Raw genomic sequence first — 16629 nt, forward strand, 5'->3', positions numbered from 1 at the left:
CCCTTTATCTTCGCGTCGCTCTCGCCCGCCCCCCCCTGCTGCCGGATTTCTTTTTCTTTCTCGCTTTCTCGTCTTCCCGGTCTTCACTCGGGCTCCTGCTGCGGCTCGCCGATGGGCTCCGCGAGGAGTCAGATCCGCGGGAGCTCCGCGGCGACTGCGACCGGCTGGAAGAGCCCTGGCTTCGGCTCCCGCTGCGCGAGCGGCGTTCCTTCTTCTTGCGGGCGTCTCTCTCTTCCCGCGCCTTGTCGTCCTTCGCCTTGCTGTCCTGTCTGCGGCGCTTGCATTTCGCAGGCGCGCTGTTCGCGACGCGCCGTCCAGCCGCCAGCTGATTTCCCGCGCGCTCTCTAGCCTCCGCGCTCGAGGCGCGCGAAGATGCGCTGGTAGGGGACCTGCTGCTGCCCTTCTTCTGGCTCTGCGCGCACTTCGACGCGACAGACCACGCTGCGCTCATACTTTTTCGGCTGCTTCGGCTTTTGGCTCGCGAAGGCGAGCGCGAAGACTCCACGGAGACGAAGCTCGTTGACCGCCCGCCGCGCGCGGACGACGAGACAAACGACGCCGAACGAGACCGCGAAGAGCGACTGTGCGCCGAGCGGCCGCTCACACTTCTCGAGGACGCCTCGCTGCTCCCGCGGCTATGCGAGCCCGACGACGACGAGCCGCAGCTCGAGCTCCGCGAGGGCCGCCGATGAGAAGAGCGACGGCGTCCAAGTCCGCAACTGTGGGATCTGAGAAAAAAATCGGGGGGAAAAATCGACCAAAAAAAGTGGGCGCACGGCTGTCGAGCTGCATGCAGACCAAGCAGTTGAAACCACGCGCGCAAAGAAACATGCCAACGTATCACTTTCTACATAAAAAAGCGTAGCAGAGGAATGGAAAACGTTCGCTATGCGCAGAAACAATTCCGGCCCCGAACCCTACCTCGACCCCAATGGAGAGACGCACGCAACCCTGACCTCACCGCCTGCACGACTGACGCGAGATGAAGACGAAAAGACCCTAAAACCGGCAGAAACAGTGGAAAACAAGAGAAGCCACTCGCAAGGAGGGCCTGGGTGCAGCGAATGGTCGTCGCACGCACCTGCTGCGACTTCGTCCGCGTTCGGACTTCCGTTTTTCTTGTTTGTCCTTCCGCTCTGCTTTCTTCAGCTTCGCGGGCAAGTCCGCCACGTCGATGAAGTAGACGCGGGACGGAGAGTCACCCAGCATGAAGCAGCTCTGAAGACACCAAGAGAAAAGCGGCAATCATCTCAGCAAAACAAAGCATTGCTTGCGCGAACGAGAGGAGGCTAACAGTCGTCTGACTCATCTCCTGCACGCGAAGTTCGCGCCTCGGCGACGACTCCGCAGCGCCCTCCTCGTGCGTTCGCTGCCAGTTTCGGCGCACGAGTCATGTAGTACGCCTAGAACGCCGTCGATGTGGAATAATCGTAATGCAGTTGGATACTGTAGTCCAGCTCTTTAAGCTGTCTTAAGCAGTCCAGTCAGGTCGTAGTGTCCTGCAATCATAAAGAGCTGCGCCAGTTTTCTCTGCTGATTCCCCGTGCAGACTGCGCCTCAACGTCCCCTCAAACAGTCCAGATGACTCCCTCGCAGAGCCTCTAAGTCGGAAGGCCGCCGGCTCCCGCATCACAATCGGGAGAGCGCAGACGTACCCTGTTGTCCACGAGCGCCACGCGTTCGTCGCCGGGCTTCAGGTGGACGCCCTCGCCTTCCTTGGGTTTCCAGTCTGCGAAGTCGTCCTCGTCGTCGCGTCTGCGGGACTTGTTCTTCTGGTCCTCCTTCTTGCTGCCTGGCAGGAACGGCACCTTGGCGTTGGGCAGCAGGAGCGCCTCGCCAGCCAGCGGACAGAAGAAGAAGCAGCCGCCCTGCTGATGGAGCTGCTTGACCGCGAAGAAGACGCTGCAGTGCTGGCTCGCGATCGAGGACTGCGGATACACGCAAACGGACACACGCCTCACGCTCACCCCCCAACGTCCTCCGCCAGAAGCCTCAACGCGGAGCAGCTGACTGCGGCCTCCGCATGCGCCGTCGAAGCACCGCAGGTGCAAGACGTCTGCGCGAAATAGTCGGAGATGTCCGCGTCAGTCGAACGAATCTTGCTGACGCGTCCCGTCTTCGCTAAATGTCGCGTGGCGTCTCGAAGGCGCTTCCAACGCAAACCGCATGCGCTCGGGAAGGCTCGCCACGCCGTTCCACGACCCACGCCCGCTGTACGCTAGATTTATATTTACATGCACATACACATCCTGCATATATATATACCCACTCAGACATATACATACATACACATATAAAAAATGTGAAAGCTCGCCCTAGGAGCGGCTTAGGGGTGTTTGGCTCTCAGGCGTCCTCACGTGGCGATCGAGGACATTCGCTTGTTTTCCGCTGCTGCCCCAAACAAAGTGAGAGGCGTCGAAGGGCAAGCGACCAATCTCGCGGCCGTGTTCGTAGACGCGGACTTCGAAGAGACCGGCTGGCGGAGGAGTCGCAATCGCCGGCGGCCGGTAGGGTCCGGCAGTAGCTGAGAAAACAGAATCCTTGCGGCGCACTGACGCGGCAGATGAAAGTGCACGCCACGAGAATTCGCCGAGACTACTTAAGTTCGAATCGATGAACATATATATCTGCATACGCGAATCGGCATCACTGCATCAGGCCCCCTGAGTGTGCGAAGCGTAGTATACGTCACCAGGCATGCAATACCGATCAGATAACAACTGAAGCTAGACTCCATGTTACGCTTACTAAAGTGGGATTCCTACGCTTATAAAAACCAGCTTTTTCTGGGGAGAATATACTAGGAGTTGGACTACATTTAGGAGTCCAATCTCACTCATACTGAGCGACGGGCTCGCCTCCTGCACACCGCGACCGCGCTCTAGGGCGCGTGTGCGACTCCAGATACTCCTGCGTCATGCGCTGGCACCACCGCGGTGGACGGCCGCCTGTCCTGTGTGGCTTGAAGGCGTTTGAGGCGGAGACGGCCCGTGAGGCTCCAGTCTCCGCTGACTCTCCTGCTCTTCAGCCTTACGTTGTGTGTTGAAGAGCCGGTCATCGTCTTTCTCCATGGAATCGCTCTCCTCGTCCGACTCGGCAGCCTTCGGCTTCTCCTTGTCTGCGGCCGCCATTTTCTCGGCTTTTACGCCGGTCGTTGACTTCTTGTCGGTCTTGTGGGACTTTCCGTCCTTCGCGTCGGCGCGTGAGCCAGCGGGCGAGTTGGCGGTCTTCCGGTGTGCGGCGCCTCTGCCCTCGCCAGCCGCGGTCGCGGAGCCCGACGAGTCGGCGAGCCTGCCGGCGGTGCCTCCGCTGCAGCCGCCCACGAGCAGCTTCAGGCCGATCGAGGTCTTCCCGGTGATGCGCTGCTTGCGGCGGTAGTTGCTGATCGCCTCACGAGCCACTTCGCGAATGACGTCGTCGGTGACAGCCGAGAGGATCTCCGTCACTGCCTGCTTCACCTGTGTCTCCAGGGGGATTGCGGGAGCCGCTGAAGGCGCAGCGGCCGCCGGCAGACCGCCCCCGAGCGCCGAAGAACACGGAAACGCAGGGAGAGCGGGCGCCGCCTTGGAAGGCGACGCGTCCATGTCCTCGGCGTCTGGGTCGTTCCCCACCTCCGACGGCGCCGACGGAGTCAGCAGCGCGCCTGTAGAAGACACGTAGCCGCCGCAGGCTCGTGGAGCGGCGGGCGCCAGACGGGGCGGGGGCGCACCGCGCCCGAACAGCGAAACGAACGCGAAAGAACGCAGACGAAACTCGAAAACTCATGACGCGACACTCGCAGTCCGACGCGCCACGCGTGTGTAGACATGCATGCGCAGACATAAGCCCGTCCGCGCACGGGCAGGGGAAAAAAGGTGACGGGGCTGCGGGCCTCCACGAACCAACATGCACGCACAAATATGATACAAACGGCCTGCACGCAGAAGACGGAAAGCTCAGGGCTCACGACACATAGATGTATACATGTATTTGTAGATATGTGTAGGATATGGTGCGTTGAGGGTGATTCTACCTTTGTCTGGCTCCAGTTTCGCGGGAGCGCCTGCAGCATCTGCGCACAGCTACGTACCTGAGTTATCCTTGTCGTCGTCCTCTTCGCCGCCGTCGCGTCTCTCGCCACCTGCTTCAGCCTTCTTTCCCGCCTCGCGGACTGCGTCGCGCAGCCACTGCGGGATGCCGGCGGGCGGCGGAGGCACGCTTCCATTTGTCAGTTTGTCTGGCGAGTCTCCGGCGCCCTCTGCAAGCAAAAGTGAGAAGGCAACACAGACGAGAGAACAGCATGACGCAGAGATGCAAGCACCACGCAAGCTGCTGTGTGCGACGCAGGCGTAGACAGCTACGGTTCCCATGCACACCAGCGAAGCATCATATGGCAACACAGCGGCATCTCTAAGTCAAAACACCCGTCAACGACGGTTTCGAGCGGGGTCTCGCGCCCGGCGACATCGCTACCTACATCCCTCCAGCCGGCCGCCCCTTCCCCTCTCCGCGCCCCTTGTGCGGCTCCACGAATCGGGGGGAGGGGGGGATGGATTTGAGGCGGAGGGAAAGGGTGTCGCACGCGGTGCCTCGCGTGTGCGCACTTACTCGCAGGGCCTGAGAAGCCGTTTACGTCGTTTTGCGCCGCCACAGGGCTGCCGCCTGGAGGCACGCAGAGGCCTGGCACGACGCCGCGTAGGAGCGCGGGCCCCGCAACGTTGGAAGAGGTCGGCGACGGGGCGCTGAACCCGAAGCCGCGACTCGCCACTTGACTCGTCTGCGCGCCGAAGAAATTTGGGAAGCTCGCCACAGCCGGTGGGGCGTTGGGAACCGCGGGCGCGACCGGGGCGATGGGCGCGACGGGCGCAGGCTGCGCGACTGCGCTCTTGAAGTTCACCCACGCAGCCGCCTGTTTCGCCCAGAATTCGTCGCTGGCGCTCAGTTTTTCCGTCGACGGCGAGCGGGAGCCGTCGTCTGAGGAGTGGTCTGAGTACGCGTCGGAGATCTCGGGCTCCTTTGGCACTGGCTCGACAATCGTGATCGTCGCGGGCGGCGCAGGTGCCGCCCGCGCTGCAGCCTTGGAGCGGGACGACCGGCTGCTGGAGCGGCTGCTGCGCGACGAGCGAGACGAAGAACGCGACCGCGAGGAAGGACGCGACCGCGAAGAAGAATGCGATCGCGAACAGGACGAGGAGGACCGTGAAGATCGCGACGCCGGGGAGCGCGAAGACCGTGAAGACGACGGGGAGCGCGAAGACCTTGAAGACGACGGGGAGCGCGAAGACCGTGAAGACGACGGGGAGCGTGAAGACCTTGAAGACGAAGGGGAGCGCGAAGACCGTGAAGACGACGGGGAGCGCGAAGACGATGGGGAACGCGAAGATCGCGAAGAGCGAGAGGACAGAGGCCGTGAAGACGATCGAGATCGCGAAGATCCAGAGGCTGAGCGAGAAGATCGCGAATGAGCGGAGGAAGTGCGCGACACTGGGGGAGAGGTTGACGCCCCTCCGCTCTTGGATGACGACGCCGGCTGGGAGGCAGAGGAAGCTCTCGAAACGGAGGAGTGCGTCGACCCGCTGCGGGCACTACTCGAGGGGGAAGACGGCGACCTATCCTTCGAAGATCTCCTTCTTGTCTTCGTTGTCGAAGACGAAGAAGAGGGCGCCATTGCGTCAAGCGCGGGGGTGAAGAACGCAAGAAAACCGGCGACCCGAGAGAAAATCACAGAACGGGGCTGCAGCGTCGGGCCTTCGCGCAACTAGGCAGGTGCAGCAGCGAAGCGCGGGAAAAACGGGAACGAAGGAAAAAAGTAGGGAGACCTCGAAAAAGCAAGCGTGCAGAGAGAGGCCGTGGAGCACGCCACAACAGTATCGTCCTCCTTCTGTCCTCCTTTGCTTCCTTCTTCGGGGTCTGCGCCAGCTTTACAACACCCTGCGACTTTGCGTGCGGAAACTTAGCGCGATGCCCAAGGTCCTCTGACCCCCAGGCGAAGTTACCCGCGTATCTGACACGAAAGAGGGCGGGAGATGCCTCACGTGAAGAATGGAGAGAAAGCAGAAAAGATGCAAGTCGACCACTCACACGAGGCAACGTGAAAACGGCATGTCTTGTAGCGCGCACATCATAAGTGAGGAGAGAGGGGAGTCCCCCTGTCCCGAGTTTCCATCAGTTAAGAGCGAGGTCCCCGCGGTGTCATAGAGGAGCGACGGCGCCCAAACGGGCTAGAGGCCAAGCTCCAACGAAACACACAAATGCGCAGCGACGCCCTCTCTGCAAGCAACGCCTCCAACCCGAGCCAAGCGGCACTTCTTTGCTCTCCTCTTGCGCCTCCCCGACAAGGCTCACCAGATCCGACGCCGTGTTGTGCACTCTGCTGTCCTACCTCGAGGCAATCCCGCGCCCGCCCGTAGTCCGTACTCGACCGTTGGCTGCCGAGTCAAGGAGCGGGGGTGAACAGCCACATTTCACGGTTCCCAAGAAGGATTTTCGCGGCCAGGAGAGGCCCAACACTTTAAAGGAGAAGCAGTTTCCAGAATCCGTTCCGTAGCTTGCGACTCCAGCTACGTCCCGACCTGCCTCCAACAGCAACTGTATGCGCGACGCTGGTATGTCTGAGCCGGCAAGCAAACAGGCGCACTCGGGGCGCTGAGGCCGCCCGAAAGTCGGCTGTCGTTTCTGAGAATCAGTCTCCTGTTTAAGAGCGCAACTCGGGCAGTTCTGAACTTTCAGGCTGGACTCTGAGCACTGCGCTGCAGAGTCCAGTTCAGGTCGCTCGGGGGAGGGAGGTGCGCGCAAGAGGAACCATTCTCTTTGTTGGTAAAGTGTAGACGACTTCTCTGCGCCCAATCCTACTCACAAGCAGGAGTAGAACGGTTGCGCGGCGATATTCTGCCTGGAGCCTCCGGTGGTCAGTAACACGCCAAAGTGACTCAGCACGCGCAGAATGTGGCAGTGGAGGCGCCCCTCGTTCAAGTTCGTCGTGGCGGAGCGCGGAGGCGTCGTGCGCTGGCATTTGTCGCAGCAAAGTGGCTGCCAGATCCATTCACGGGCTTCGCAGCGCAATCGGGTCAGTATCGATACTCGCCGAGGTTTCCGCATCCTTTCAGTGCGGTTGCCAGGCCGAACTCGAGGCTTCTGCCCGCATCTCTACAGGCCGATGAAAGCGCCGCAGCTCCTACAAAGCACGGAGACCACGTATTTGACGTCTGCGTTCACTGCAATCCGCGGGCAGCGACAAGCTGGCAACTCGCCCCATACAGCGCAATGGGAAAAGGCGCCTAAGCAGGCAGAGTGTAAACCCCTGAGTTTAGTTTGTACGCGAATCTGTGGATCGCCGGAGGAGCGTCACCAACTCATCTAAAGCTACCCCGCCTAGCCGTGTGATACGGGGGTGCTCGCAGCGCATTGGACGCCGTTCTAGTGCCCTGTCGCCTCCTGCGCAGTGCGCAGCTCATGCTGCGTTGCCAAATGAAGCACAGTTCCATTTGTTCACGTAGAACGGGGGACTATGAAATGGTGACGTGAGCAGCATCTTGAAGAAGCCCAATGCATCAATGAATGCTTTCAACAGCTCTCATCATGTTTAGGCTGAAAAATTACTTAGAATCCCAAGAGGGATGGTAAGAGGGCACGAAGAGCTTTCCAGCTTCCTTTGAGCATTTTCTAGCCGCATTGAGAAGTGGGTTAGGTGGAAGGTACAGTGGGCTTGTCGCGTGAAAAGAAGGATCCCAAGAAGTTTGCAATGCCGAGGGGAAACTGACCCTAGTGGACAACACGCAACACCACGCCTGTAAGTGGCACGGGCCTCTCGTCCAACTGAGTATACCGCAGACTTCGTCCTCTATCCGGTGTGAGTGGATCTCACTGCACTCCGACGTAGAAATGGATTAATACCCTTGCCTCCTGCAGTGATGGTGCCGAAGAGAGGCACAGCATCACGAACGGCGCAAGGTACGAGCGCTGTCGTCCACAGTCCCACGAAAATTGATGGGCGTGTGCGTTTCGTTTGATAGCTTACTCTTTTCCGTCGGGTTAAGCCTTTTCATTTGTCCGTGATGCCGCAGTGCAAGCTATAGCTACCAGTATGCCGACGCAGGAATGCGTCCACAGTTGCTACTGGCATGTCTAGCTACTGCGAGCCGCATTATTCTGCATCGGCGCCTTAGGTCCCCGTCGGAGCACGCCGAGGCTAGCCCCCGATCGAGCATGTGGTTCACTACCTTACACATCGTATGCGTGTCGCAGGCGTGAGTGCCTCAGAGGGCTATCCTCAGTGACTCGCCCGAGAAAGCAGCCCTCGCTACATTTTTCGTTGGTGATACGTTTCTGCAGGTTCCACTACGTGCTTTCAGGACCGACCGCCTCAACCGGTATTCAGCCCAGTATTTGGCGTCGTGACCCGAACAACGCCTCACTGTGTGGACCCCAGCCGATGGGCACTGGCGAACACTCTCTGCAGAAGGTCACTGGGGACACAGTCTGGCATTGCGGGCGTTCCTGGATGTGGCAGCACGGGAACTTCTTTCCCCGGGTCCCACTGGCCTCTCGTCGGAGACCAGCTGTAGCCCGTGGGCTCCCCTTCCTCGCCAGAAGCCCTGCAAGGGGTCGGCGAAAACGTGCATCCCAGATGAAGGCGAAGACAAAGCTTGGCTCCTCGTCCGAACCCTCATCGTCTGATGTGGTGGTTAGCCACGCGTTTCGCGAGCAGGGGTGCACATGCTGCACAGCTGCTGAAACACGCGTCATCTCCAAGGAAAAGTATTCTTTTCGAGTTGATGCCGGCGACTGCTGCGTATCGAAGCCCAAGATAGGCGCTCATGAGCGAGGACTGCCACTGCGTACGCCCGTCAACTCTACGTCATTCGCGGGACCCTGATTCTTGAGCATTTTTGCGACGTGACCCCGAATGCAGAATTGACGCAAACGCAAGTCGCGAGGGCCTCTCCTCATCAAACCTACCTCCAGAGTGGAATGTGAGGTGGTGTGTCGTTTGGTGCGCTTGGTCCGTCACGTTTTTTTCTCCAGGGAGCAAGGCGCGCCACTGCGCGACCAAAATGGCGTTCCGTGGCGCTGTCAACAGCGTTCTTCTCAGCGCCCGGATCTCACCCCCGTGCGCTGCCATCGAGCGCCCATCATCGACATCCTCTGGGGGACCCTCAAACGCGCGACAATCGTTCGTGTGGCTTCGAGAGGATCAAGATGCGTGCATTGCTTTCTAGTGTAGAAATCCTTTTCCCTTCAGGCGCAGAAGTCAACCCGCGGTTAGTGAATTTTCAGAAGCGACGAGCCGCAGGGCACACGCGACAAGTGGCTTGGCTGCGTTACCCAGCTGCCACTGCAAGGTTGAGCGCAGGTCCGCGGCGTTTTTCATGGCTTCCCGCTGCTGTGCGCCGGTTTTGAATGTGTCGGTCTTGTTTAGCTGCGAACAGCCGTCAAAAACGCGGCAAAATATCCCGCCGCCGCCGTAAACTTTTCCGTTCTGCAGAGGAGGAATACCAGAGTCGAACTCGTACTTCGAGAAAGGTGGGACCTGGTGCAAAGGGTCCAGTTTTTTCTCGTCGCTCCCTGTGCTCGTCTCTTCTTGACCTAGAACGCCACGGGAATTCGTTGCCCATCTCCCGCAAGCAGGGATCAAGGGCACGGAAACCCGCGGTCCCACACTATGGAACACGGCTCGATCACTGGATTCTGTCGTCTTTTCTAGTGTCGCTTTTGTCCAGTTGGCGGTTTGTGTCGCAGCACGTCTGGCCGTGTCTCTCCCGTCATCAGCCGTCTGGCAGCTGGGCGCAAGCTGCTTCAGTCGAGCCTCTTCATTCTCTAGTCATCTCCTTTGCCTCTGTGCGTGCCTCACCCCCTGTGTCGGGCGCAAACACGCATTCCTAGTCCACTCGCTCTTCGCCCTCACGGCGGGTTCGCCTCAAACTTGCGTCGCCGTCCAGTTTTCCTCGCGTTTTCTCTGCCTCCGCCACTGAGCCGCTGAGAGCGTTTGTGACTGTCCAAGAGGCGGCCAAGTTTTTCGGCAATCACACGAGGCCACAGCCGAGCTGCCTGCTTCTGCCTCGCGTGCTTCTGCCTCGCGTGCCTGTCTCGTGCCGTTCGTTAGGTGACCGCAGTGTGCGTGGTCAGGGCGCTTGTTTAGGGTTCAGCGGAGTAGCGGAGTCTGCCGCGACGCTGAACGGGTGAGGCTAGGGAGCAGGGAGGCTGTAGGTGCACTGGCGTCTCCCGTCAAAGCACTTGCTGTCTGCGCTCGCACAAAAAGAACTCTCGCCGTCTGTACGGGCCTTTCGCATCTGCGTCATCGTCGGCTCATCGCCCGCGAGACTTCGCCTGACGATCTAGACTCGTAGCGGCAGTCGAAACGCCTGGGATTGCCGGCGCAGCATTGCATCGAACTGCGCACGTTGCCACTAGGGTTGCTTGACACGGAGGGGGGTCAGGCGAGACGGACGTACGCCACGCTACCAGGTCTCTGCGAGGGTCTGTAGACAAGATGGGGAACCAGTGCTGCGCAGGACGCGATGTAAGTGAACAGAGGTTTTCGCTTCGGGCCCACCCAGCTGTGCATGCGCTAGGCTTGCACATCGTCAGCAAGGGCTGGCTGCCTACAAGAGATATCTCACCACACTTATGTGGACCCCGCATGCACGTGTTGGCGAGTAGGGCTGAGAGGCCGTAGGAAGCCCCTCGCGGTTGCGTCATGCATTGAGTCGCAGAAAGCGAGCGGTGTGGGTCGTAGCTCTGTCCCTTCCCCCTGGCGGATCTGATCGTGCTAAAAGGCCGAGAAGAATGCTTTTATGGCGCCTTGTGTTCGTTGCTGCGAACTACGGACCTGTAGAACGCGTACAAGCGGAAGGCCCAGGAGAACGAATACGGGAACCGCGGCTCCTTTCGGCACATGCTGTCTTTCGGAGCAGGTACAGAGGCTCACACGGCCGAGAGCGTCTCGCAGATGCACTTGTGCAGGGTTTGTAGCACGTCCACGATGATAATGTCGATTGTAGACAATGCTGATTTGCATGGTGTGTCGACTCCGCGTGTTCTGAGAGTCGCGCAAACTTCTTACCTCTCTGTTTGCAACGTAGCAGTTGCCTATTTCAACCGCCGACCCAGCGGCGATGAACGCCGTCAGAAGGAACATAGGGAACCGTGTTCAACTTCCTGAGCGCCTTTGGCGGTCTATCGTAACTTTCTGTGGAGTCTGCATAGTGGGTGTCTGCAAGCAGCCTCGCGCCTTAGGGTTTTCATAGCGTTTGCAGGCAGGCGGCCGCGACCGTCATGGCTTTGCTTCGAGTAGCGACACCAAACTGGATGTGCCCGCGCGTGCGCATGTGCCGGTCTGCAGTTGGCGACGACGTAGTACGCTTCGATCGCGCCTATGATAACAACGACATCGCAGAGTTTGTCAGGCTGTGCAGCTCCACATGCGAGGTACGCACCCTAGAGAAAATCCTTTAGCGCGCGCGGTTTCTTGACAGAAGCGTCCGCTGTGAGAGACAACTGTGTGCTTACCCGTTTCCCTTCGCCCTCTGTGGCGTCTCACATGCATTGCCTGAGGCGCGAAGATACTCTCTGCGGTGACCGCCGGTTTTTCGCTACAGAGGAGGCCATGTACCTTTCGAGAAGAAAAAGATTCAGCTGCAACTGACGTGCGGCGGTCGGTTGGGAACTAGTCCACACACCCCGAAATGCTCCAGGACGTGGACAGGGGCAGCGGCAGATCGATGTGAATGGGAGGTCGTCTCGCTTGAAGCAGAGTCAACGGAATTCATTTTCGGTGTTTTCAGATCGAGAAGTTGGAGGAGCGAATGCACCCTTGGGCCGCCGACCCCGAGACGATTGGCGCCCTAGCTGCGACCCAGCTGGCGATTTTCTCCTCTCGAGAACGTAAGACTCCCCGCTGTGATGCGCGTATCGGCGCCGTGGGCTGTTGGTGCAAACAACTGCTGCCGGAGTGGCTGTTGGCGAATGACGGACCGCTAAAAGTGCAGGGTTAGGTGATGTCGGCGTACACAGTTGTGTACGATGCTGCGGCCTGCGAGCCGCGCTCCAGCAGCTGGCTGGGATCCACGATGCGGGTGCTAGATCTCCTGCCGTCGTTTACAGCAGCGCTGCGACGACGTATCTCTCTGCTGCGTTCAGAGGAGCCGCATATGAAGGACGAGATTCGCGAGGCTGGCGGCATTGAGGCGCTCGTCAAACTCTTGGCATCCAAAGTACAGCGGAAACCGGGCATATAGCGGAACAGACTTGTGCACACTCTGCAGGCCCGCATTCGGCAGCGTGCAGCCACGGCTCTACTCGGGCTAAAACGCCGGTCGCTGCGTTTTAGCTGTGTCCTGTAGGGAGGGCGCAGAAGCGTGTCACCCGTGCCGTGTCCGAAATTGTTTTGGCATTCGACATCATGCGTGCGTTTCTCTCAGGAGCTGGACCGGAAGCACGCAGCTGTTGTTGCTCTGTCCTTCCTCTCTGTTGACAGTGAGCGGAGCGATTTGGGCGAACGGCAGTTGCCGCGTCGTCGTGGCACGGAACGAATGCCTCGTGGCTGGAATAGAGCGACAAACCTGGGGCATCCTCTTTTTTAGCTCTCGCTACGCAGGTTTCTGAGTCCGTCAGTGACTGTCGTCCTTTCTGTTCCTTCACCGATGGGCATTTCGCCTGTATGTCATTCCTGGTTCTGACAGACACGGAGAACTGCATTGCCATGTACAACGCCGGCGCTCTGCCGTATCTAATTCAGGGCATGAAAGGCGACATCGAGGGAATGCGGGCTGCTTGTGCTCAGACCGCTCGCAATATTTATGTCCTCGGTAAGCGAAAGGGCGCGGGATCGTTGTTTCGAGGTGGACTTTCGACCGTGCCCAACCCCAACCCGTTCAGCTCCGTCCCGTCTTATCTTCTCTAACCGTGGGTGCGATGTCTATTTGACTCAATCTTTGGCACTTTTTTGTCGCGGATCTTTTTCAGACATCAAATATCGGCGCGAATTCATGAAGAACGGAGGAGTTACTCAGCTGGTCCGCTTCCTAGACATGTACGTCCGCCGTTCGAGAACCAGGGACGGAAGGGGGGAGGGGGGGGGATGGGCAGGCGCGGATGGGAGCGAAGGAAACAATTTCAGGTTTTTGAGGCCAGTTTTTGCCCGATGCACAGTTGCCGTCGAGGCGGCGTGATGGCTAGAGATTTCTTGCAGGTGCTTGAGGGACGTGCAGTGTGTCTTTAAGCGCTTGCGGACGGAGTAGTGTAGGAGACTCCGGTGGTCAGCAGGTAAAAGACACAGGCTTCATATATAGGATACTGCTGTGACGGCAGGCACGCCTGACATTTGATTTTTTGCTTGCGTGCTGCAGTAACCCTGAAGCGACAAATGTATACACGCAGCTGGAGGCGATCTACCATTTGGAGGACTTGATTGGAGATGAGAACGAGGAGATCCCGGAGTTTGTTCAGGCAGTCAAGGCAGCAGGTGCAATTCCAAAATTGAAGAAACTGCAAGACGTGAGTCGTTGTTGCTGGCGCGTCGGCAGTTTGTCCAGCCGAAGCCTCTTGCGGAAACTACTAGGTAGTTGCCGCAAGAAACTGAGGGCGATGATTAGGCGGTGGCTGCTTCGTGGTCAGAGCCAGCTGCCTGCAGGTCTGTCGTGAAGCAGCGACCGGACTCGCGCTTACGTCGCCCATCGTAGGAGACTTCTGGTTTGCAACTTTGTGGATGTCTGTTTAATGCGAGCTGTTTGTTTTTCTACAGTGCAAAGACCAAGACGTTGCAGATGCAGCGAATCTCCTGCTGGTGCGGCTGTCGGATTGAAAGATTCAACTGCAGGCGGTCACGGCTTGGACACTGTGCTAGGATACTATCGCGTGCAAATTAGGGCCGTGTCGTGGAGCGCCTTCAATCAATTCTGGGAATGTCTCGACCCTGGCGTTGCTCGGGCTTCCCACGAGGGAACTATCTTCACGCCGCGGCCGGGGTTTTATCGTCTTGTCCCATCGCTCGAGATTCGCGTTTTCGCAAATTAACGCGCGTGAACGTTTTCGATGAGGGAAATAGCTCTAGTGTGTACCTCTCGAACAGTCGGGTTTCCACCACTCCCATCGTTGATTGCTTTCCGTTGTCCAGGGACCATGCGCCTTTCTCCCAGATTCTTTGCTTATGTGTACTTTCTGCCCAGCGAGAGGGAGCGAGGTCTTGTTCAGCTTGCAAAGAAGCTGGTGTGCTCTGCGGTAGGAAGTGTATGTGAATCTGTGCCGGCTTGTTTGAGATGGTGCTATTCCGTGATTCTCGTGGGTCGCGACTGTTTTCTTTATCAGTGAGGAGGAAGAATATGAAACATAGATGGAAACGTCAGTGGCTTCTGAAGGGTGGAGGGTTCTAGATGAGCGGTAAGGTGAAGAAGGTATTATTTCAAGGCGATACATGTTTGAGCATAGAAATGATTGCTTGTAGAGTGAAGCAGCATGGAATTCACGGAAGATGGGGTGGACGGTAATGGGCATCACACGACAGAAACTGGTCGCCACGTGGCGTGGCAGAGCATCGCTGGACTTTTAGTACCGAACTCTTTGTGTGCTCGCCTGCCTTTGCATCTCCAGTGGGTTCCACAATGCAGTGTGCACCAGGGCAGCGGAAACTGAGATTCCGCCACCGGGGGCAGAAGGACTGTCCCACGCCCTGCCGAGGTTTCCCGAGCGGCCGTTTTCAAAGATTGTTTTTTAAAGGCAAAGGATGGCCGAGGGCCGATATTCGGTCTTGCTACTTGCAGCGCCTCGCTGGTGCGTCTCGTATTCATGGACTTCGGAGCTGTGCCCCGAGTCGCCATGCTCAAAAGTAGATGCTTCGTTTAGGTAAACATATTCAAGGACTATCGTTGAAAGCGTGTCAATTTCATGTCCCCACACACCACACACGGTACTATTAAGTTTAGGCGAGCAGACGTTTGAAGCCATCTCTCGGAAGTGCTGACGAGAAATTGTTCGTTCGTAGAGCCGTGGAGAAGAGGAGAGGCGCACTGAAGAAGAGCAAGGGAGACGCGCGAAGCGTTTTGGACATATACATTTCCATGGTCATGGTGACTTTAGAGAGCGGGGCGACGTTGTTGAAATAATCTCGTGCGCTTGTCGTGTCTCCCCATTAAGTCATCATTCCTCGCATTCCCTACTCTATCAGTCATTCTATTGACAGATTGTGGCACTTACCCTAAAACAGTTTCACTCTCCTACGTGGCCAAATAGTGAAGGAAATCGCAAGATTCGCGGCGCGCAGTGTCGTACAGGGCGTTCGCGGTACCGCGCAATACATGCGTTGCTTGATTCAAGCGTTGCAGTGAAGCGCACTGCTGTGACCCTAGCTTCCGGCATGTCTATAGACGTAGTGAAAACTACATCTGGCGCATGTGGTTGTTAACGAATACACCCGAGAAACACTACTATAAACAGCAATATCTGGTTCTGAGAAGCGCATGCTGAATGCCTTGCGCTGTAACGCGCGTTTCAGGCAAGATCCTGCGGACTTTCCATTGGAGGCCACTGAGTCGCTCTCAATTGGCCGATGCATACGTATCACAAGCGGGCATCATGATCTCGCTTCAGAATCATCAGTATCCTTGACTGAATTTGTTGTGACTTTAGGCACGTATCTGTGTTAGGAAGCAGAGCCAGATAATCGACTGTTTCTTGACGGGTCCAGTGATACCCTCCACAGATGGCGAACAAAAACGTGTCTAATACGAGCGATTATGCAATGACCGCATCTCCTACGAATATGGCGTGCCAGTACTTATAGCAGACATCACGTCGAGCACATCGCTCCATGAACAGGTTGCCTTCAACCATGAATCGTAACTGGGGGTCCTGCGAGCCACCATTTAAGAGGCTCTTTATTTTGGATACTTGATTACGTTCTCCCGATGAATGCCTTTGTGCTGTCAGACTTGACTAATCTGCAATGATGGCTAATCGCAAGCCGCTTCCCGCATGATTCTCTGCTGTTGCTGCATGCTAGGTAGAAATTAGCAGAGCAGCCGACTGTAAGCTCCCATGATAGGTTGGGAGAGTGTTTGCAGGCAGCAAATTAGTTGCTCGAAGAATGGAGCTATGGTTCGCTTGTGTTAGAGCATAACTCTGGATGCGGGGGTTACTAGAGAACTCCGCGGCTGAATCTAGAACAACTACCGGAGCGGGTAATTGCCACTGCAGTCACATTCTACAGAGCTTGTCGCTGTTGTTCAGAATTTCTCCGGGTGTGATGCTAGCCCTCAACGGGATGTCTCTGTCTTGGCAAAAGTACAGTCTCGATCCACCCCTGCATATCTTATGGCCGTCACGATGTTCACAACGTTCAACGGCTCGCATGCCTCAAAAGAGTAGGACACAAAACACGACGAGGTGGGGTCACCTCTGACATCAGAAATAAACAGGCCGGATGCCTCAGCTCCACCAAAACATGTAATCTGACATTACAGGTGCCACATTCGAATCGAGAAGTATCGGCACAATATACGCGATGGTGAACGCAGTACACACCTGACGATGACACTACGAAATCGCATGAAGATTCTGTGGCGCGACACGCGCTGATATCGGATTCCGCGCTGTCGATGAGCGGCGATTACCTCTCACAAACTGTCAAACGCATTTGTGTGCCCTTGTCCGTCCATG

General features: G+C 57.6%; 2 protein-coding genes across 2 annotated transcripts; one reads left to right on the forward strand and one right to left on the reverse strand.

Moving 5' to 3' along the window:
* Positions 1–4: 4 nt before the first annotated feature.
* Positions 5–5647, reverse strand: BESB_084720 (uncharacterized protein; the record flags this gene model as incomplete). The annotated part of the gene is made up of 7 exons (XM_029366822.1): positions 5–728; positions 1082–1218; positions 1656–1928; positions 2358–2524; positions 3035–3643; positions 4070–4237; positions 4588–5647. 7 exons carry the CDS (start codon positions 5645–5647, stop codon positions 5–7), a joined length of 3138 nt encoding a protein of 1045 aa, XP_029217282.1.
* Positions 5648–10468: 4821 nt separating this feature from the next.
* Positions 10469–13780, forward strand: BESB_084730 (ARM repeats containing protein; the record flags this gene model as incomplete). Its single annotated transcript, XM_029366823.1, has 10 exons — positions 10469–10498; positions 10814–10892; positions 11321–11406; positions 11763–11862; positions 12118–12191; positions 12399–12453; positions 12660–12785; positions 12943–13009; positions 13326–13473; positions 13721–13780. 10 exons carry the CDS (start codon positions 10469–10471, stop codon positions 13778–13780), a joined length of 825 nt encoding a protein of 274 aa, XP_029217283.1.
* Between the last annotated feature and the right edge of the window lie 2849 nt (positions 13781–16629).

Source organism: Besnoitia besnoiti, chromosome VIII, assembly GCF_002563875.1.
Source record: "Besnoitia besnoiti strain Bb-Ger1 chromosome VIII, whole genome shotgun sequence".
Lineage (NCBI taxonomy): Eukaryota > Apicomplexa > Conoidasida > Eucoccidiorida > Sarcocystidae > Besnoitia > Besnoitia besnoiti.